The sequence below is a fragment of the Bombus terrestris genome, chromosome 10 (assembly GCF_910591885.1).
Source record: "Bombus terrestris chromosome 10, iyBomTerr1.2, whole genome shotgun sequence".
NCBI lineage: Eukaryota > Metazoa > Arthropoda > Insecta > Hymenoptera > Apidae > Bombus > Bombus terrestris.
Window position 1 is genome coordinate 11,159,361 of NC_063278.1, and position 24,497 is coordinate 11,183,857.

At 30.3% G+C, this 24,497-nt stretch overlaps 1 protein-coding gene across 3 annotated transcripts; it reads right to left on the reverse strand.

Moving 5' to 3' along the window:
• Window positions 1–471: 471 nt before the first annotated feature.
• LOC100646790 (protein windpipe) lies at window positions 472–24,475 on the reverse strand. 3 transcript variants are annotated; one of them, XM_003398150.4, is made up of 3 exons: window positions 24,154–24,474; window positions 6,366–6,415; window positions 472–4,429 (listed from the first exon to the last, which is right to left on the reverse strand). In XM_003398150.4, exon 3 carries the CDS (start codon window positions 4,410–4,412, stop codon window positions 2,316–2,318), a length of 2,097 nt encoding a protein of 698 aa, XP_003398198.2. In that variant the 5' UTR covers window positions 4,413–4,429; window positions 6,366–6,415; window positions 24,154–24,474; the 3' UTR covers window positions 472–2,315. The 3 variants fall into 3 exon arrangements, with proteins under 3 accessions (XP_003398198.2, XP_020720671.2, XP_012167738.2); XM_020865012.2 differs by lacking the exon at window positions 24,154–24,474 and adding an exon at window positions 14,582–14,795; XM_012312348.3 differs by lacking the exon at window positions 6,366–6,415 and having other exon boundaries at window positions 24,154–24,475.
• Window positions 24,476–24,497: the final 22 nt, after the last annotated feature.

Consider the following 24,497-nt stretch of genomic DNA (forward strand, 5'->3'; position numbering starts at 1 on the left):
CCAATAGTTGTTCAGAAAAATGTAAATCTCTTAAATAGTAAACAATGATGTTAAACAGACATTTTGTATCTAGGAATATAACGTATGTTGTCACCAAGTTGTTTTTAATATTCGTATAACAATCACTAATCGTCATTTTTGGATAATTTTTGGATATTTTCAATATCATTTCAATTCTTAAATATTTCTATTTCTCATAAATTTAAGTTATTATGAAAGAGATAATTATATATATATATATACATAAAAAATATTTATATCCGTTTTCTTGTCATTACAAAACAGTTACAGTAGTCAATAAAAACATCATCATTATCCTTTTCCTTACTGTTTTATGTTATTTCTCTACATTTCGTACGTTGTTATTTATTTCCTTATGAATTATAGGTACTATGGATTAAGCATTTATACTTAATTATAATTAAACGGTACTTTAACAGGATTGATATAATACTGACGAAAACAACCATGTATTTTATAAATATTATCATTTTATTTCGCATCCATTGTTCAAAATTATAAACGCATGAAAAATATATCGATATGATTGTTTCAATTGTATATTCGCTATCATACAATTTGTACCTATATATATGTAACAATGTATATTGCATAAATGTTGCATGGGAAAACTTATCTAGGGAACAAAGTTAATGGCGAAAATAACGATGATATGTCGATGATAAAACGAAGGATCGAACATTACCTTCTCTTAGCGTTTCAGTGATAATCACAGTATCAATGAGATAATTCTCTTTGCTACAAGTTCAACCGAACACGCTTAAACGAAATCAAAACGCTTCGTGTTTTACACAAACAGTTTGCTGCCATAATACAAGGACGCATAGGCTTTCTTTGGAAATAATTTTTACAATGAGATTTGCGCTATCTTAATGCAAATATTTCAATATTTTACGCATTTGGTTTGCAAAAGTTAATAGAAATTTGGTATAGAAGAATAAATACCAGCAAAGCGATAAGTTTCAGAGAATTATTTTTAAAAATATTTTTTCCTCGTTTGAGAGGAACCCCATAATATTTTTTTTTAACTGAATATTATTATAACAATTTTAACGATAATTCTCATTACTTTCAATGCACCGTAACAAATGTTTAAACAATATTTAACATTAACACTTTATAATATTGATTTTCATAAATAGATTATTCGCACTTAATAATATTTATCCTTATGGAATTTTAAAGAATAGTAAAAGGGTTGTTTAGCAGTTGAAGAATTGCTAAAAAATGCAAATGATGAGTCTTATGCGAACTCGTGCGGATACAAGACACACAATTGACATTTTATATTTGAAACGTTGAAGTTTTAATTTCTTTTCCAAACAAATTTCAAATATATTGCTTGTCTCCAACTATAAATTACATACACTCTATATTATCTTACTTTATATCAATATTTTATTTAACATCATCGGTTCGATGAGGATGATATGATTAACTTGGAATGATTATTATAAATATATAGGATATAGATTTTATATAAATTAATTTTTTAATTATTAAGTGTTAAGTTTCGCTAGCGAAAGTCAAACTCTTTTGTATTCTTCCAGAAGAACATTTAATTTTTTATTTAATATCACAAAACGAAACATTCGTTTACTATCAATTATAATATAATTATAATATATCTCAAGAAAAATTTAACGAAAACCGTACGTGCAGTATCATATAAAAATTGAATTGAACAGAGAAAGATTTTTCATTATATATGAAGATTCTTATAGTTTTAGCATCACTCGTGTTATATTGCAACAATAATGGTATACTTCGAGTATAAAGAATTCTAATGGAACTTATCGTATTCAAATTCCATTCGAGTTTACACAGGAAGGAAGATGCTTAAGAGAACTGACTAGTGTGCTAATATTGCATAAACGTATATAAAATGTATCAAATAGTATCCATCCACAAACTTTGTTCAAACAGCGGAAGTATTATCGTGTACGACTATTATTTGCAAATATGTACAAACAACATTTCGCAGAATCGTTCATTCCTCCTATTAACTCGATTAAACGAATCGTCAATAAACTGTACGTCTACAAAGCTGGACTTTCACTTAAAGCAATCCGTTTCTTAGTCAAAACACAGATTCGATGATGGTATAATTGTGTATCTCACAGTATCTTAAAAATCCATTGAAATCAAGGCCCATTCGGCATGGATTTAGGAACACTGGTGGCATTATGAATCCCATAATTCGGCACACACGAATATACTGATCTCTTCTTCGTCTTTGTTGATTCTCCTATGGATTCAAGTTTTTCATCCGATTAAGGCCCTTCGAATCTACTTCATGGCGTCTTGACTAGATTCTCACCAGCCATTGTTCTCGTGATGAGTATAGGCGTTCTTGGCACGCTGTCAGGATTTTCTTGCAAAGTAATCTTCACTCTCTGAGCACCGGGACTTAAGGGAGGTTGGACCTTTTCTGGTGGAATCGGGCTGCCATTAACTACTGGATCTATAGAATCTGTCCGTAACGACAACGTATCATCTTTCAGAGAATTTCCATCTTGACCAGTCGTCTCTTCGATTCGTTGATCGTTTTGTGGAGTAATTGCTCGTGGTGGTTTTACTGGTTCTGTACGGTCGGAAATACCGTTCGGAGATCTCGGTATTTCTGCCGTAACTTGGTAGTTATTCGAAATCCTTATCTCATCGTGATCTGTCGTGTCTGCGACCAAAGGTGTGCTTTCCACGCTTCCGTTCGAAGCTATCTTTGGTTGCGTTGAACTTCCCGTTTCCAACAAAGCTTTCTGCATGTCTTTCAGTTCAGTTCCATTTTCAACATCATCACGTTTTCTTCCTTTCCTGCAAAAGTCACCTTTGTAAGCTGCAAATCCTATGAGAGTCGCCAAAACTGCCAATAAAACGGCTAGAACAACGTAAGAACCCATTCCTTTCTTCGATTGTTTCGCTGGGGATACCGTCAATTCGTCATCCGTGTCTTCCTCGTTCACTTTAACTTTGCCTAATTTCGTCATCTCGTTCAACTTGCTGTCGAATAGCTCAACTCCATTAACAGGTGTCGTTACATCAGCTTTAGTACTCATATCAGTAATACCTGGTACTGCTTCGTCGGAATCCTTTTTTGATACACCTACTGCAACCGGATTTGACACAGATTTGTCGACTAATTGTTCCTCTTCTTCCTCGATACCTTTAGTCGAAGACGCGTCGATAAATTCTTCCTCTTCCAAGTTAGGTTCCTTTTTCGTTTCTAAAGACGTCGTTGATCCCGTAAATATATTGTAGAATCTCTCAAAGAGAGAAACTTCCTTTTCTTCGTCGTTTGTTTGAGGTTGGTAACTTGTATTCCAGTCACCAGTATCCATGCCTGTTCCAGATCCTTCTCCAGAACCGTCTTCTCCATCGCCTGAACTTTCTGTCGGATAAAATAGACCATCTTGGTAGACTTTCTTCCTCTCCGTTGTCATATCCACCGTAGTAGGATTACTTTTTTCTTCGGAATCGAAAAAGATCTCATCGTCGTTGGTGTTTGTCGTTTTGGTAGCATCTGTTGGTTTGCTAGCATCTGTCGATTCGCTAGCATCTGTCGTTCGAGTCGAAAGCTGTAATTCAGTTGTTTTTGATTCAGAACTCGAAGCAGTAGTAGCAGGGATTTCTGGGAATGGTGTTTCAACTGCGATTTCCTTCGGAGTTTCGGTGGTTGAAGCTTCTATCGAATATTCCATGCTCTCTTCCTCTATATCGAACAAATCTCCAGAACCATAATCTTCCTCCGAATACGTAGATGCCTGATCATTTTGCATCTCGCGATCTTGTTCCTCGAATTCACAAATAATCGCGGTATCTAATTTGAATAATGATGTTCCTTTTACATTTTTCGGACTAGCGCAGAGAACTTTCTTCGAGATTTTCACGCCTCTTTTTACGATCAGATCTTTTACTCTAAGTGTGGCACAATTACATTCCAATGGATTGCCTTGAACGTCGAAATGTTTTAGAATTTTTAAGCGAGCCAAGGCTGGTGGCAAGTGTCGAAGATTGTTCTTACGAAGATTTAAACTGTGCAAATGATTTAAACCATCTAGAGAAGCCAGTTCCAAATGTTCAATACGATTATCCGCAAGATTTAAACTTCTTAAATTCGTCAATTGTCTGAAACTTTTTGGTTCTATTTGTTCGATGGCACTTCCTGAAAGATCTAAATGCCGAAGACTGGTCAAATTGACGAAAAGATTTGACCCGAGGGTAGATTTCTCCGTGGAAGCCTTCAGCAAGTTAAGGGAAGAAGTGTCTATATATTTGACATCTTCGAGATCGTGGCAACGAGCTATTGTACCGTTCTCCAGAACGCAAAGCCCGCTGGTCCATCCTGAATAGCTCAAGAATGTTAAGAACAATGGCAACAGTATTCTTTGCATCTTTTTATCCGATTCACCTGTTAAAAAGAAAAGAGAATTTATAATTAGTTTATTTGTAATTTTCATCGTTCCGATTTTGAGATTAATAAAGGCAGATGTTACAAAAATCATAAACAGAACAGGAGTATGTTGTTGTTAGTTCATATAAGATCTTACATGTTTATAATAGATAATTAGGATGATAAAATCATAATAATATTTATAAAATTATTTAATTTATCTTATTCTATAGCTATATTTCAATTATTTTATTTGAAATAAATCTGCGTTAAAATTACAAATAACGACACTTTTTGATAAAATTTTGATAAAATTCTGTCTTAATTATAATTTTATCATAATATCATTTTTGTAATTTGTGAAAAGAGATTATAAATCTTCTAATCACACGTATGAAACACTCGAATCGATGGCATTGCTTCTTTAACGATTTCAATGCTAATTGATGCGTTAACACGAATAACCAAGATCATTAATATACAGATATCTTGAAAACTTTTATATCTATATATTATAATCTATATAAATTGCCAAAACATATAGAAGCCTATCAATTCTATGCAAGAAATTCTTTTCCTTCGGAATAGATATACATTTGAATTTGTTCCTTTTCGACAATTTATTCTTAATTGATTGTTTAAACGTAAACTAAACATTAATATACAGATATCTTGAAAACTTTTATATCTATATATTATAATCTATATAAATTGCCAAAACATATAGAAGCCTATCAATTCTATGCAAGAAATTCTTTTCCTTCGGAATAGATATACATTTGAATTTGTTCCTTTTCGACAATTTATTCTTAATTGATTGTTTAAACGTAAACTGATTTTAAAATTAACAAACATCTCTTGGAAAGACCAAACTCAAGTAGGTTTGCGATAAAATAGTTTTGCAGCCGTAAATGCCACATTGAACCGCTAAATCATCGTTCCAGTCGTTCTATAGATAGATGAACCAAAGGTAAGTCCATTACTTTCGGCATTACTACGTTATTTGCATTATTTTGCATATTACCCACGTTGACGACATTACGTGCCGCCACCAGTAATTAATATATACACACAGTCTTCTTCAAATGAAAGGAAAGGAAAACGTCGTTGCTCGGTATGCGAAGCTCTTACAAGAATGCACAAGCACTGAACTCCTTTTTTCGATTATAATCACATTAATTTGCGACCACGATTGCACATACTACGCGTTCTTTGTATGCCTTGAAATTTCTCTGACTGCTAATATGCATATCAAGTGCCCTTTAATATCAGGGTGATAATTCAAATAATTGATGCCATTGTTTGCCTTTATTTTGTCCATTGTATATCATGCAAACTCTAACGTGAATTAAACGAATATAAAGATAAGAAACGAACGTTTTAAGATTAGTAAAAGTTAATGTATAGACTGGATTCGGAAGATGTTCAAATATTACAGAACTTTAATATAGAAATATAAGATTATAGCTTTATTATAGAAATCTAAAATTTTTAAATAATTGTTAAGGAAATAGATCAATCGAATGAATAATTTAGTTCTAAATAAAGCTACGTGATAAAACTATATAAAAATACGTATATGTGCCGATGAAGCGTATTTTAAAAGTGTGCACTACCCATTGGATAACTCCATCGATCTAAAGTCCAAGTGACGTGTGTGTGGGTATTCTTATGACAATTTCTGCGCCTGATGTGCAAACAGACGCGATCGGTTAATAGAATTTAAGTAGTTACGTACTGCGCAAAGCAGTCTCCAAGTGTTTTGTTCGGACGCGTGGGTGGAGATAGGTCATGGCCAATAAGATAAGGAGATTTTAATACAGATTCTACAATCCTTTCTCGTAAGTGGTATAAAATTCAAACATCTATTGGCCCTGCTATTTATTGATTCGAGAGTGTTCGTTTTTAAAATAATTTCGAGCACAGCAAGAGATATTTGTAATAAAATACTCACGATATATTTGATCAGATGTAGCCTTAGCAGGACTGTGGTTTCGAAAGCATCTGCAGCAAAGTGAAAAATATAAAAATAGAATTGCTACGTGAATATAGTTTATATCAACGATTATCAAATATACGGTATTATAATAAATAGTTATAGCCATTAAGGTAAAATAAGCGGATTTCATTAGTAGTTCAAGAAACTTTTCTCAGAAATGTCATCGTAAGAGATCAAGAACCAACAGCTAAGAGAAATTCGTGTCGTTTAGTTTACTTTGTCACCAGTTTCATTATACATATATCATACGACAAATTCTTCTCGAATGAGGTAACTTTTCGATAAAAATATTCGGTCCGCAGAATAGTAACGAACAAAAGTGAGTAGAATCGAGAAATAAGTAATAGAATCGCGTTATGTTCTTCTATACTGAAACAAATATTATAACAAACGATGTGTCTGTATAACATCAAGCCACCGCTACTTTTATTTATCGTATTAATTTGTCTTATTCTATATATCAAAAGTAGCTTATACTATTAGTTCTTCGTAAAATAATATTTATGAATCAGAAATTATGTTTTGCTAACAATAAGTTATATACAATGGAATACACGAAAAAGAAAAAGAAGGAGAACGGAAGGAGAAAAATAATACTAGTCAGACTCGCACTATAAAGGCATAAGTGAAAATAGTTGCCACATACACATTCAGTAAAAGTTATTACAGGGGAACTACAATTACTGAACAAGTTAGTTTCTCTTAATGTTTTACAACGTTTTTACATTCTTTTATATTACTCAATTCTTACCGCAAGACAACGTTAACCGTTTTGAGTTCAAAGGATAACGTTATTATGTCTGCAACCGCTACTTATATACCGTACATGCTTAAACCTACTTATTTATATTCCCATGCTATACTCTAAGTAAAAATCCTTTTTTAATAAGCACCTAATCCTATTGAATTACACTTATTACAAATATTTATTGCAGTTAACATTTATTACAAAATAGTGAAACAAGTTCATTTTATGATTATTAGGGATATGTATTCTATATAATGTTATTAATAATATAAATTTTTGTTGGAAATATTTATTGGACACCGAAAGGTAATACTGTCTCCTACTTAACTAAAATGGATTACGATACAGCTGAAATTTGTATTACTGTTACGCAAACTACTCTCGTTTTTTTTATTGCTAAGAAATTTATTTAGATTCACTACAGCTTCCACTCTCTGAATTATCATATAAAAAACTGATTTCGTTAAGAGTTTATTAGCGAATTCAATGGTTCAATTTAAAACAGTTAGAAACAGTGGAAAAGTATATAGAACTCTATACAGGAACTATACTCCTCAGACATTATTCCCAGCTTCGAAAACCGCACTGAAAGCTTTCATCTAAGGACTCGTTTTAGTCGATCTGTCGCAATCTTTTCAATATTCCTTACAGTTCCAAGATGAACAGTTCTTGAGATCGGTTCTAAGATTTGAAAACAAGAAAACGGAGATACTTTTCTAGAAATCACATAAAATGTGACACAGGACGTTATTATGATACTTGAAACCCATTTTGCATAAATCTTCCTCAGTTCAAATTACCATGAACAGCTAGCACGATTCAAAACGTTATTTAGATTTAATGTAAAAAAGTATACTTAAGTGAACATAAGGTATTTTAAATTGACGTCACGAAATTTCGAAAATTCTTAAAACTTTACGAGGTACGCTAATTCTTCTTTTTACAAAGGCGACAAGCTTAATACAAGTTAAACAAAGTAACTAAACGTCAGCATCTATTTTTCTTCGAAGCAGTATTGCTTTGTTCATGTTCAATTGAAAAAAAGTATTATCGCGAACAAAAGAAATAACGAAGAACTGATCCATCCTAAATTGTACAATACGAATACAGGAAGTGACAATGATTCCAATAGGGCTGACCAGGAAATCCGAGGTTGTAATGAACGTGGCAACGAGCATACACACCCGCTTTGGTCATGCCTTTACTTTTTGCCGGTTGCACGCTTAACGGTACCTTCGCGGCCTCGTGGTCCAGTTCACCACGTGCTTCTAACAGAGTCGGCAATTCCAGAAGTCGTTTCAAGAGGTCGTGTACCTTTCGATACGAGGAAGACGAAAGTGTCTGTGAAATTCCATCTGAACTCGTCGACCTCCATGAAATCAATGAAAAAAAGTTATATAGGCTTCACGATTTAATCGGCTATTTTTCTTTGTTAAACGATAATGTCTTGTCTACATCAATGATAAAGCGATGATATTGATCTTGAACAAGGCATGTATAAATTACGCTAATCTGAGATTACATTCTACTTTATACCGAGACGTAGAATTGTTGCTTTCCGAAAGATAATAAATAGTACGTAAGTGAAGATTTGCCAAATTAGGATACGTCGTTTTAGATCTGAAGCTACCAATAGTCGAATAGCTTCACGATAGGAAGTAATCTTCTCCCTTGCTAATGAGCATAGATTTCTTGTTGTTACCAAAAGCCAACAAAAATTAGCTTTTCGTTTCTGTATCGTTTATTGCATACTACTAAACAAAAAAAAAAAAGAAAAATAAGCGTATATGTATCGTATCAAAAAATCTACTAATCTACAAAATTTCATACGCCATCAAACAGTAATGAATCTAACCGATTTTTGTACCAAGCCCTTCAATTACATATATGATATGACCTTTAACACGTAGCTTATTCTTTAATTGCTTGAATAGTTACAACGCTACCGATTCTTAAAATAACCTCATGAAAATAGAAACCATACCAAAACAGAAATACTTCTACAATAGTATGTAATTAGAACGTGCTTAAAGCGTATCGAAATTTGTAATATAATCATAATGGGATACAAAACTCATTGACTATTTTCTACTGCTGCTATTTAATAGAATTACACCCTATTAAATAAAGCATAAGGTTACGTGATGATGTGGACGAGCAAATTATTGAACATAATGTATTAACTTAGCGGATGGAGGATGGAATGAACGCACCTGTATAATTATTACGCGGATGTTGCACGTATAACGTAACTACAGATTTAGTATCTGCAGTATCCATTTAAAGGAATGCCAAGGTGTTTCACGGGAGCTCGAAGACATGGTAGGACCCCGGCAGCGTGAAGCGCAACGAAGAGGTACAGAGGGGAAAAAAGGAACAGAAGCGGAACCGAGGAAAAAGGAAAGCGGCGCGAGGGAATGCGGGCTGGTATAAGTCAGGGGGAAAAGAGAGGGAAAGAGCGAAAAAGAGAGACGCAGGCCACACAGGGAGAGTGTCTTAACCACGCAGGTATCGCGGTATCGATGGCAGCCGGTCGTGCGAAACGATTAGCAAACCGTAACGCACCAGAAATCAGGATCGAACCATACGTCAGGACAGGTCAATCAACTCAAAGTAATCGGAAATAACGATTTCATATTTGCTATTCTAACGAGCCTTCCTATTTATGAATCGCCGCTTTCGATTAATCATTCGAACTCCGTGATCGCCGACAAAAATGTAACGACGAGAGAGTTGTGGTGTTTTTCCATCGAATGACGGTACGAGAGAATTGTTTAAACTTGTTTGTTGGTTTTTTGAGCATTATTAAGTAGAAATTAAGAAAATCGATAAGATCTCTGTATTGTGCCAATAATTAACGTAATACGTAATAGTAAATATTATAAGTAATGGAAATTAGTTGTAATTATCCGTTGGCAAACGGCATTAACTTCAATTCGATGAAAAGAGTATTATTATTGTATACGATTAATCAGAAATACAATATAAAGAGTAACTTTTGATTCTTATCGATTGGAATCTTTATTATGATATATATCGAAGAAAAAGTCGAAAAAATATTACAGAAAAAAATATATTCCATGATGCTTGATAATAAGTGAAAGTGAGTTTGCACATATTTAGTGTTCAGAAGAAACTGAAAAGTAAGAAAATTATACCGAGAGAATGAATCATATAATTAGCAATATCAGTCATTTACTTGTACTATAAAATATACAATTTATAAAAAACAGTTTCTAAAAATAAATACAAAATGAAAGTACACGGGTGCTTTTGCAGCAAAAGGTAATGCGTGGATACAGTATATATTTCAGCGAGCAGTGCTACCACTTGTAAAGTAAAATTTTTGTTTCTATAAATCTTAGCTACATCATAAAACCATATTTACATAAAATGTAGATAACACCGATATAGATAACGATGATAAGGATAAATTAGCCAATTACCTAAAATTGAAACATTAGCGCTATCTTCAACTGTATAACGGAATATTAATGACAACTCCTATACAAGTACAAGATCAACAGCACTTTATCTTTTGTAACAAGGAAATTGCATAGAGGCAAGATCAAAGCCGATGGAACTTTAATTTCTCTTATACGAATGTGCTACTATGTAAATTAATACTAAAACTAGATTCTCTCGCATTCATATACGCATGTAACATATTAATTATTAATTTTACGATTATCATTGACCGTTGACAAGTTGTTTGTAATACAATGAAAAAATAATCCCGTTATCACCATGAAAACTGGTTTTCTGTAACTGATGAAAGCAAACCAAATAGTATATTACTTGGTAACGTTAAAATTTTCGATAATGCTTTGCGGTTACACCAACGTCTTCCAATTATAAGAATCACATGGTCAATACTTTTGAAATAGTTCTTATTGACAACCAATGGAAGCAATTAAGGACGATATCTTGCTGCTGACATACATTTCGTAGCGAAGCAAGTGGTGTGAATGTCACACGTGTCATTCGGCTAAGAGAGCAAGGCGAATATACCAAATATTTTTATATCTTTTTTCACCTGTTAATAATAAATATTAAGAATTACAAAATAATGATTTGTGATCTGACCTATTGAAACATTAGTTTTAAATCATAAAAAAACGTATTCCATGATGATCGGTATATGTGTAAATTGTTTAAACTTTTTTTTAAAATGGTTAATAATTATTTCTTGTGTATATTTATGTAATTTCGTTTTCAACATTGAATTTTCCCAATGTTTCAGAAAGAATATAAGTTCTTAGGCATCTAATCTGATCAGTTTAAACAATAATACTTGAAAACAGTAGATACATCGATGAATCTCGTACAAAGGTATATATCCGTTGTCGATCAATTTTTAAACAAATAACTTTACTAATAGTCATATCCTAATGCTGTTACTATAAAGCGATTGAAATGTTCGGATAATATGTATTATCGTATGTATGTATAAAATACAGAGAATGACCATTTCTATACGTAAAATAAATAAATCAGTAACACAATACTAAAAAATCATGCTTCTCAACAAGAAAAAAAAAATGGTACTGAAAATTATTCATAGACTTAAATAAAAGATGTGAGTCACGACAGTTTTTATAATAGAACAGAGGTCAACTCAATTTCCATACTATTTTAAGAGGTACAATCTAAGAACAACATCTTCAACTCTCTCTCCCCCCATAAGCCTGTTATTATTCTGATAACGATTTAATGTTAAGATCGCTTCACAATTATATTTAAACAGTTTACTAATCGATCTTAACTCTCTATTTAATTGCGTGGACCAAACGTAATAAATCCGATGTTTGCAATTATCTCAAATATTAATGAGTGTTTACCATTGAATTAAATATATAATTATACTAAAATCAGTGGAAAAAGTGATATTATATATATATATAAAAATAGTAAAAACGTAACAGATACTCAATTAATAAACAATACAATTAAAAAATTCAATTAACTACGTGAAAAACATGATATTTGTAATTAATATCCCTATAAATGGTAACGTTATAATTATTATCAAACGATTTTTAATTTTCAAGATTATCGGACTTCTTACTGTATGCGTTATTTATGGTAAAATCGAAAAAGAAATGTATTAATTGAAGATTCTGTTTTAAAAAAAGAAGTGTAAAGCATTTTCTGTGATATCTTTTCTTCTTCGACTGCATCTTTCAGGAAGAAAAACGTCATTGGATATGTTTAATGTACATACTGTTACATAAATACATACAAATTCGCAAAGCATCAAGGAAATACAGATATTTTATTTAAACTTTCTGGACGCCTTTGAAATCTCGGGAAGTGGATTTCTTTGAAATTTTACATGTTAAACACAAATCGACAGAAATCTAACTGCATATTAATAAAAAATAAATTGTTCGCAGTTAAGTCTCGGAAGCATGTGTATGTATGTATATCGCACCTCATTAAAATCGATTTTTATATCGCAGTAGAAAAGATCGTGTAACAAAGTCAAATCAAATCACTATGAACCATTTGCTTCATTTTACTTTCATTCGTGACCTGTACAGGAAGAGATCCGTTGATTTCGTATACATGTAGACGGTGTGTTTCGGCATGAAATTAGATCTCAAAATGTTATTGTAACACGTCGATCGTTTTTCAGCTTGGCAATCGGCACGTGTCTATATCAAAAGGTTATGTAATTCAATCTAGTCAAGAAAAAAATATAAATTTCGACAGAGGGAAACAATGAAAAGTAACAACTAATATAATAGATATGATACATAATAGTAGATAAGATATCAATAATAATAATAACTAGTTATAGTTTTATTAAAAATTATTCCATTACTATTACATTATTAAATCACTAAATTAAGTAAAAATATTACATTATATTAAATTAAATAAAAATTCAATCAAATAAAATTAGATCCTTATAATCTAAAATGCACTATAAGAAAATCATTTTTTTATTTTCTATTTTAAATACTACAAAAAAATACTAAAAAACATATATTATCTCAGTAGAAATGTTCAGAACTGTAAAAGAATTTTATATAAATACACATTTAAGGAATTAATTATTAAACACTCTATTTTATTTTTTACGATTATACGAAGAGAAATATATTTTACTATATTTTCTTATTTATATTATTTCTTATCTACATTATCTTATATTATATGTTATATTATCTATATTATTTTTTTTTCAACTCGAAAAGATCGTTCTATAAAATTGTTTTTTTAATTCAACAGCGAAATTGTAAAAAGAAGACTACATAAGTGAATATCGAGTTATATTAAATCATCTTCAAATGAGTGAAAAAGAAGTAACAGACAACGTAAGGAACATAAAAGTTATCTTATCTTATCTAATGCAATCTTTGAAAAAGTTGCCCTTTAAGAATAGTTTCTAGCACACGAGGTATCTGAACAATGAACCATTTCTATTAATGAATTATTTCCCATACATGTAATACTAACGCAAATAGTACACAGTTTTGTAAAAAATATCAATATGATGGAAAAAATAATTTATTTTATCTCTTTTGTTCAATAGGCAGTAATTTGTTAATGTGCAGATAAAAATGCAAGAAGAATGTTCTCAGGAGAATATTTAACATTTCCGTTAATATCACGTGATATAACATATCTAAGTAATTTATAATCGTCGATTAAATGACGTCGATATTTGATAACTCATAATATGTTTACTTCGTTTTTACATGATTTCGGTTTTTCTCTACATTGTGAAGTATAATATTTGGATAAATTTCAACTTTGCACATCTTGATCCTTTGTGCTGAATAATTCTCACTTTATATTTAAATCAAAGTATTTTATATATTATATCTAGGCATATATATATAAAGAAAATTTATAAAACACGGTCAATACTTTTCAACGATACTATAAATTTGTAGGATATATCTCACTTCAGATAAGACTACATTTCAGATTAGTAAACATGTAGTTACACTTCAAAGCTTTCAATTGAAGTAATGTAATACCTACTGTTCAATCATCTCGTTACGCTTTCCCCATGTAACTGTAAAATTTTGAAAAGGAAGTTCCGCGAACAAAATTTTTCATAACTACATTGTTTATAGCTACATTCTGTCAAACGAAGTATGTATTCTTAAAATACTTCGTTCTTTAATTGCTTATGAATATTAAAAAACTAAAACGTGTACGCTTCCTGACATTCAAGTATAAACTATTTGCTTTTAAAATTCTATTTGAATTAGAGACTTAAGCATTCATATTATTTAATATACTTTTAATAAATAATTATGATAATTTCGGTATTTCAACTACAATACTTTCTGTCAATAATAAAAATCTATTAAACGTAAAAGACATATATCATTTGGAGGATTAAAATATTTTTAATTATCAAATCACCCTTTTGATATTACTTATTAATATTAATATTTCTTACTGTCTCTATCGAAGGTCGGCAGTACAGGATTTCGTTATCGTTCCCGATTCTTGAAAAAAATTCAAGGTGTTCCGAACATTTTGGCACGTTACGTGATTCGTAAGTTGCACAATATACTGTATCGTGATATTACATCAGAATTTTGCTGTATACACTATGCTTTCGTTGTTCACTAGCGATTTCGTATACGGGAACGGCGAACGTAATGTGGATTACGCGCAGTGCCGCAAACCGTTTGGAACTATGTAAAACACGCATACGAACAAAATAAAAAGAATGAGACCGACCGGGAAAACTAAAATAAATATGCAGGGGTCGAAGGTCACTTTGTCGACTTCAGTGTATCAGCATTGCTAATGTCGTCAATAACGTCCATTCCTGTTTAACCAGCCAAGTAGATGAAAATACACTATCTTTTTCCTTTCTGACATCTTTTACTTCTTACAATTACTTACGTAAATGTTATACAATGGGTATCGATGACTATTAACCTCTTCGACATGAGCGTTGGACTAAAGTCGACAATTGCAAAAAGCATACAATTTACCATTGCCTTCAGGCAACTGTTTATAACCTCTTGTTTAGTCATTCTGATCGCGTAACTATAAGTAATCTGTCAACTTTTGTGCATATTCTCTCAGTTTAAATAATTATTACAGTTGCCGCAAGTGACACTAAGCGACGAACGAGCGTCGTATGGAAGAAGTTAATTGGCATACGTTCGTTACAAAGTTACTTAAGTAGGAAGAATCTGTTTTACAATTATCTTGTATAATAAGCTTAACGCTTATTGCTAGGATATTATACTTTAAATCTTTTTCGCAGAATATATTTCACATTATAAATCTACTTGGTTTAGATTATATTTTTTCACCATTTGTTTGTACAGAATGTATTTCAAATTATAAAGCTGCTTAATTTAAACTGTACTTGTTTTACTTATTTTTTTACTTGTTTTCGCATATAGAATAACTTCTTACTGATTGTTTATTCATAGCTAGTCGGTAATTAGCCAAGTATAAGGATAAATTGACAAGTTTTTAAACTCTTTTTTCTCGAAAACTGAGACTGGGACAAAAACATTTTTTTCTATATCTTCTTTCCATTTTTTTTCTTTTTTTTTCATAAAGAATCGTCGCATGCTCGCTTATATACATATTATTGCTTATACATATTATTATACATATTAAACATTTTTAGGACAAAAGTAAATACATATTTAACTACGAAAGCAAGAGTCAATGTCTTCGTTTAACATATATTATCAAATCCTTAATATTTTTTTTATGCACATGTCCATTATGTTATGGACTATTTTTAATATAAAATTTTTCATGTGATGTTTAAATTTCTGTTCATTATTATATCCATTACTCTCACTTGCTTTCTGTATTTTATTCTTCATTCTTATTCTTCTTCTAAATTTCTTCTTCTTCGTTGTATTTCAACTTTTCACATGCTAGATATTGCGGTCAGTGTTTTCTTGTTCAAAGGCACATAATCTTCGTGAAAGTTCATAGTAGATGACACGTGCGTTGAAAGATCAGAGAAAATCATGAATTAACCAAGATCAGCCGAGAAACAAGCTCTACAGTTAATTGCTTCCATATTTCTGTGTAGTTTGAGGTGTTGAGTTAACGTTACCTTTGACAGAGTATATAACAGATAAGCGGACTTGCGGTTTTGTGGGATATGTTTAATTGAGGATTTGTAATTAATATCGGAACGAGATTTCGATAAAAATGATAATATTTGAGTAATTTCTATATTAATTATTTGTAAATTGAGAAGGCATGTAGATCAGACATAAAGTCTTTAAGATTTTTAAGACAATATTTACAGGAGAATGTAGAAAATAAGTAGGTACATACCCATATGTACCTATGTCATGTGTAATCTAAATTTAAAACGATACTACTACTACCACCTTTTAAAATATTTATTACATTTATGAACTAGATTATTATTAAAATAGAATATTAAATATAAAAAGAATTATTATATACCGCATTACATATTACAGAGTCGACATTATATGTATGTTACGTAACTGCCTTTAAACACTTGTTGTGAAACTAGAACATTTTCTTTTGGGTAACTCTAGAGTTTTGTAAGGTTGCTGCAATACGGTACCTCAAATCGTTACTATATTAGGCAGTCCCCAAGAATTACATAACACAATTACTTATGTATATTTATATATAATTATTTATAGTTTTTATGTCACCTTACGCGGTTTTTAAATAGCACTACATTCGAAAAATATTCGATTTCTCAATGAGTTTTCAATCGTTTTGATTATATAAGAGATATTAAAACGTTTTTATGTATGAATACCAGTTAATTATTATTAATACGAATTATGAATCAATAAATTGATACAGTAACTGATTACACAAGTAGGTATTTATGTTTAATGATTATTAAAAGTAAAGTTTTGCATAGATAAATGTCTGGAATTATGAACTACATTAATAACAGATTTTTTGATTTGTGAGTTAAAATCAGTGAACTTTTTAACTCCAATTCTCCATTTAGTATTATCGACATATGTACAAATGGAGAATTTATGGTTAATAAGTTATCATTAACACGAAGAAATAACATAACTTACGTGTGAAATTTTATAAATATCATATAAAATTATTGTAAAAGGTTATAGCGAATTAATCGTTATACTATTTTCTCGCTGAAAATTAGACAAAAGATATCCTGAAAATTACTATTCCTTAGTTATCTGTATATTTGTTTCAGTCTTAACAAATACAATACATACTAACACATATTTCTATATCACATAAATGATATTGAAGTTTGTACGATGTGCTGTGAAAAAAAAAGATAAAAGTTGCGGTATTTTATGTTTATCACATATAACGATAACACGCATTGATAAATTTATGATAAAAAGTACGTAAAATCTGCAAACGTTCCAAGAAAGTTTCAGCTCGTTCGAATTATGATAATTACGCATGATGTCACATGACGATAAAAGTATGTTCGTTGGAAAACTTTCAATTTATCACCTGCAAGTATACATGAACCTCCATTAAATTAATAGCAACGCATTACATTTATATGCTTTCCATTATTATGCTTTCTAATTTCTATCACTAATTTCTACATCACGCCATGATTCCGTCTATTTTTATAAATGTTATATTAAATTTTATATGCGTATGTTAAGATGAGATCCATTACTCCCTAACTGACCCTCCAGGTCATTAACAAATAAACGACAAAAGAAACGTAAAGCAGATAATCATGAAATCTGTTAGATTATAACTTGCGTAATTATACAGAACATTACGTTTTCAAGCAAAAAAAGTAAGGTAGCATACGCATTATCTTAATACATATTATCTCTTTACGTATCACAATCAATGAGTTGCAGAATGTACTACTTTGACAAGCTTATCGTAACAGCAAAAGAGTTGTATTACTTAGATCGAAGTTTTTTTGACGGAAGTAGTCACGAAGTCAGAAGTAAGAAATAATCGAATAATTGTTATCATACGTTGCTGCGATAAAACCTTGAAATTCCAGTAACATAACTGCGTAAGTGTGTAAATATTACATGATACAGAATGAATTCGTTTCAGAAGAATTTATCAATGCTAATGTAGTGTGTAAATATAGGGCAAATATAAAATATAAAACAGATTAACAGCGCAAGATTAATAACGCGGAAGTACACCAGAACATTTTTTTTGTTTCTAAGATTTTTATATTTTATATCATATTTTATATTTTAACAACATACATAAGCAATATTACATTAATAAACAATTTTCTGTAAGACTATACGTTTCTTACATGCACATACTTGGAAATTTCCGATAAGAATAACCAAGAACTAAAGGGAAACACGTACATAAAAAGTAAGAGTAAAACGTATCGTACGATACATACAAACATCTACAAGGGGAAGACTGAAGTAATAAAAAAGTGACTTCGATGACGTTGTTTGGTTTCGCTATAAACACCTGAGAATTTATCATGATATCATAATATGGACATATTCTGAGTTACGTCAATTGGACTTCAAGTCAAGACTCCTTCAATTCAATTCGTTTTTGCAAATATTATTCGCACAAATCCTTACAAGACGAAATGAGATAAAAACCAAATAATGCCATCAATGACTGATCTTCGTTTGTAAAATAGTTACTCTTAATTCTTATTATATTATACTATATTCTTACTATATTATGTTATATCCTTATTTTATATCCTTTTTATGTTATATCCTTATTATATTATATTATATTATATTATATTATATTATATTATATTATATTATATTATATTATATTATATTATATTATATTATATTATATTATATTATATTATATTATATTATATTATATTATATTATATTATATTATATTATATTATATTATATTATATTATATTATATTATATTATATTATATTATATTATATTATATTATATTATATTATATTATATTATGTAATATATTATATTTTTCTTAATAAATTGAAGCTAAAATGCAAGAACTTTTCAACAATATCCGTCACATAACAAAATAATAAAACACTCTAGAAACATTGCAAAATATTACGATTGAACTTTATTTGTTCTTTTACAAAACATTCTTATTGACTGTGACAACAAATATATTTATCGGAATATACTAGTATGCAAGGTGTTCAGGTATCTTCCGCAAAACGAAGCTAACATATTCTATGAGTAAAAATGGGAAAAACATTATAGCATAAACATAGGCTCATAGATGCTCTATTAAATTTTTACAATAATAATACAAAATGACTTGTTCTTTTGTTTGGCAATTGTTCTTCGTCTAACTCAAATGATTAAATAAACATCTATCTTGGATATCGATCCAACCTATGATCGGGAGATCATTAGATCATTAGATTTCTGTTACTATGTAATTTAAAGAAAAGAATACACAAAAAGTATTAACATACGTTTTAGGAATTAATATAATTGCAGTGCATTTATGAAAATTAAAGGACTCAATGAGAAATTCGCAGTATAATGAATTCGATTCATTTTATCCATAAAATATATTAACTTTATTATGCTGAAAAAGCCTGGAGCACTGAATACAATCTAATTGTCTCGTATTTTCATTATATGTACATATCAGCGAACGTTCCACGATATTATTTTATGCGTAGATACTGTTTCTTTAGATTTCTACTTGCTATAAATTCTTAATTGACTTATCGAAGTAGTGATTGCAAGGAAATTTCCCGTAAAATATTTATAATCGTGATAATAGACAAAACATTCATGTTTAATTTGAAAAACTCCTCCAGACGCAGCTATAAATATTTCTAAGGAACAAAAAATTGATTTACTGACAAGTTTACAATCATTACAAGCATTAAGCCATTAAAATGAAAATATAATAGCTATAAATCTAACTAGACTGTGGATATTTACGCAAACTCATATTTTTCAAAATACAGCAAATATATTTTGTACAGAAAAGCAGAATATCGATAGAAAATTATTTTTCCTACTAAATATTATAGAAGGCACTATACTTTAGATATTTTATTTATATCTTTTTATATCATCCGTATCGTGAGCAATTTTGCACTTTCAAATTTCTTATAAATACATAAAAATTCGTATTGTTATAATTGTTATATTTATATATAGTATATATGTATACTATATAAGTTATATTTCTGTTACAGTATTTAGCATCCATTATAAGCCAATTTACGCGTCACTTATATGAATTTCTATCAATTGTCGATCAATATCAGCAATCACTTTCAATCAGTATCATCCTAATTAAGTAATAGTATATCGATGCTTTAGAAGGGTTGAACATTTCACTCGTAGAAGAATATTTGCAACATATAAAGTTACATTCCCTTAATCGAATATATTTACAGTGGGATAAAAAGTTGATAAGATATTGTAAATTCATATATGAAAATAGCGATACTTTGCACTTTGGTTTCGATACATATAATGTATTTTTGCAATGCATTTTGCAAAAGTATTTTAGCAAAAAAGAAATGTTTTATGAATTTTGTATAATCTGCAACTAAATTTTCTATTTACTTTTACAACTTTACTATTACAGCAAGTAAAAATCTATTTTTCTGAAAGATTTTTGTGATATTTTATCGCTTATCATTATATTTTATCACTTCATCATTATTTTATATTATATATAATTTTATATTATATATAATTCTAACACAATATAATTAATATTAATGTACATACAATGTTGACATTAATATTATTAGCTAATTCCTGTTGTTTAATATTGTTATTACTATAAATTATTAAGGTATTATTTTATAATTATGTTATAAAATATGTAGAACTTATGTATTCTAGGGAAATACTTATGTGGAATTGTGAAAAATATTTGTTTATAAGCATAAATAATTTTTTGTTTTACAAATTGCCCAAATACAAATTTCGTGAAGAATATACATCTTTTATTAACAAGTACCAGAGAAGCTATATTCATTGTATATGAATACAATTTTCTTTTCATGCTTAACGTTTTGTGAAATATTTAAATTTTCGTCTATATAAATTTGGAAAGAGAAATTATTGAATGAAGCGATTTAACATACGTAGATACGTAGTTGCGTCTTCGACATTTATTATCTTTTAAGCCTGTACTTGTACGACCTCAAGTTCTTGTTGTGGCCTGAATAAGTATTGTGCAACATGTTAATCAAAAGCAACGTATAATCCTGAGCCTGCTTGTCTACAACAAATCCAACGTCATCGTATTCTCACGTAGGAAAATGGGGAGTTCTAGCCTGTTTGTCCTTGAAATGGAATATTCGTATCTTTAGTGAAGCTATTTAGAACCAAAATAACTCACTATGGAACAAAACCACTACAAGTTGGGTGGGATCTAATAATAGCTACATACCTTCGAAGAATGACAATGCAAATTTTCACACGAATTTTTATCAAGTGCTATTGAATGGAATAGTACCGAAATTATTATTTATTTGTGATACAACTTCGCTTTTACTTACAAGTATATATATATATATATACATTTAAAAGAAAGATAACGAATTGAACAGGTACTTGTACAAATCCAGGAATGCAATGTATCGTGACATAAATCCAAGATGATAACAATTTTTTTAAATTACTTGTTTCCCAAGTCGAGTGGAAAGTATGCTTCGGTGGCGTGACTAATCATGACGTACGTGGCAATCCAATCACGCATATACCTGTTAACCCGTCAGTAATATCCCAATGTCGAAATAAAAATAATTTCCATTCACACGGTAAGAAAAAGTCATTAAATTCTACTTCTACCATCATTTCAATGGGAGCTGTAACGTTCGAACCGAAAAAACTATCAATTGGTGGATAACTGCATTTGTTATATTACGTAAAAATGACGAACGAACAGTCAATGTCTTCAAAGAAGAAAAGTAATGAATGAAGTAGTTGTAGGAGTAACGGAGGTGTGTCAACCATCTGACATCATCATAACAGTTTTCCTTTCTACTACTGTAATTTATATATAAAGCTAGGTGTGTTAACAATATAGAATCATTTCGCAAATATTGACACTGATTCAAAGCTATCTAGTTAATATTAATAAGCAATGTGCACTGCGTACACTAATCTACGACGATTCAGTGTTCATAATCTATGGCAATTCACTGTAAGATGCCCTGTACATATTTTGAAAGTAATAATCCCCAGTACAACTTGGAATACAACACAGATTTAGTACAGGATTCAGTATAATTTTGATGATAAAATATAATCACTAGCCATTGAATATGAAACCGCTCATTATTTAAAAATTTAATTATTTAAATTAAATTAATTATTCAAAAACGTTATTTTTAAGGTAGAACATTGCTAATATACAAATTTCACGTCGTTATTGATTTTTTTAAGCTTGTGATACGAATCCAATATCAATGTGTTAAACGTAAGAACTATGAATATGCTGATTTATAAAAAAAGGAATGAAAAATGAATCATTAGCATTTATAATTAATTTATTATGAAATTTATGCAAATGTTCATGTATATCGTGTTGAAAAAAATGTGTCTTAGTAGTGTTCATATTTTTATATACATTCTGTATTTGTATTGTTCGTGGAATTAAGAATGCTTACTAAAATGTGCACGATTATGATGTGAGCTGGAGGCTTTTAGATAGATATATTAAATTAAAAGTATTAAAAATATAATTATTTTATTATTTTGAGGCAGGTTTTTAAGTGTAAAGTATAAGAATAAAGTGAACAATATCTTAAAGATATTCAACACTAAATAAATTGTAGAAAGTTTGTACACTTTTCTACTTGTAAACGATTATGGGAGTAAAAGGTACATGTTATATAAATATTAGTTTTAATGTAACAATAAGCTGCAGGTACTTCTAATAGAATAATAATAAACTTTTTCAAACTACCTTTCTATACCAAGGCTTATCTCTTTATTTTATAAAAGTATTAATACGATCAAGGTAAAATCAGGAAGTACTGCACTATTATTTGTGCACAGTTGAATAATTTTAGAATGAAATAAGGAAGTAGAAGTAAAATAATTATTAACGTTGCTATTTTAAAAATGTAAATTATTGGAACAAGTATTTATGCAGAAATTTAAACTAGAACAACAATACAAAATAAAAGAACTCGTTGTTAATATGAATTAAAATCTTATTCATACAAGTCGAGATTTATTAAGATTTTTATTAATTAGTTTAAAGTAAATCTGTTAATTTTGTAATGTTAAGATGCAGAACCATAGCCTAATAACCTATTATTACCTATCATAAATCAAAATACGACCGAACTACACTTCATTGACCGACCCTGACTGTCTCGAGGTTACGTTACTTGATCTCTAACGATTTATTCTAAGTTTAGAGAAATACAGCTCGACCGTCGATGCCGGAAATACAGTCTTACAAAAATCATGAGATGCAAGATAAGAATTGAATTTAATCTACGCAGGACACAGGTATAAATAGCTATTCATTTGGGTTACAAAGAAAGTGCAGTTAACTATAAAACTAATGGCCATGTTACATACGTATTATCAAGGAACTGGATTTAGATCACAACTAAGATTACTAAATTTATAATCATAGATCGTGCTCGCGATAAAAGCGCCCGTTGGAAGTTCCTTTATCTTTTGAATTTTTCATTTCTTTTAAACTTTACATTTTTGTCAAAGGTTTCATTTCCGCAAAGCGTTCAGTCGATGAAACATTCAAATACGCTAATACGAAAATAAAAAATGAAATTCATGGTTCATTTCTGAGAATTTGCACAAACCTGTATTCGTTATAATCTTTTACATTCTGCCATATACGTACATACATACATTAATACCAATACTACTCGAGACCTGTAGCCGGTAAATGACAGAAAACTGACTTAGCAAAAAATTTTAATCCCAAATTAATTGGATGTCACGATCTACTTGGAAACGCGATCTTTCATTCACACTCGATTTCTCGAATTGATTCGCTTCCAACTGAAATGAGGTTTCTCACAAAGGAAGGCCAACTTCCCTAGAAGTCTTGCGAAACCACGTGTCCTTACCTCCTAAGTTCCAGTTTTTTGGTATGTTATCCTACCAAAGAATCCTTGAAACAGCAAAGTATCCTTGAATAATTGAGTTCACCAGCACTCGGAAAAGAAGAGAAAAGAACCGTTTCGGAGGAACGTTATCAACGCGAGGCGCGATAAAAGAAAGGTATCGGTAGAGTTTCGATGATACTTGAATGGTCTTTCGATCGGTCGCAGTTGAGCGAAGAGGTCAGTCAGGACCGGAACAAGCTGACGCGCGCAAGATGAATTCGCGGCAAGATCGAACCGACGTAAGATACGATCTATCGTAGCCTGAGGCCGAGTTAGGACTGTGGACTCTGACAGTCCATGAGCGA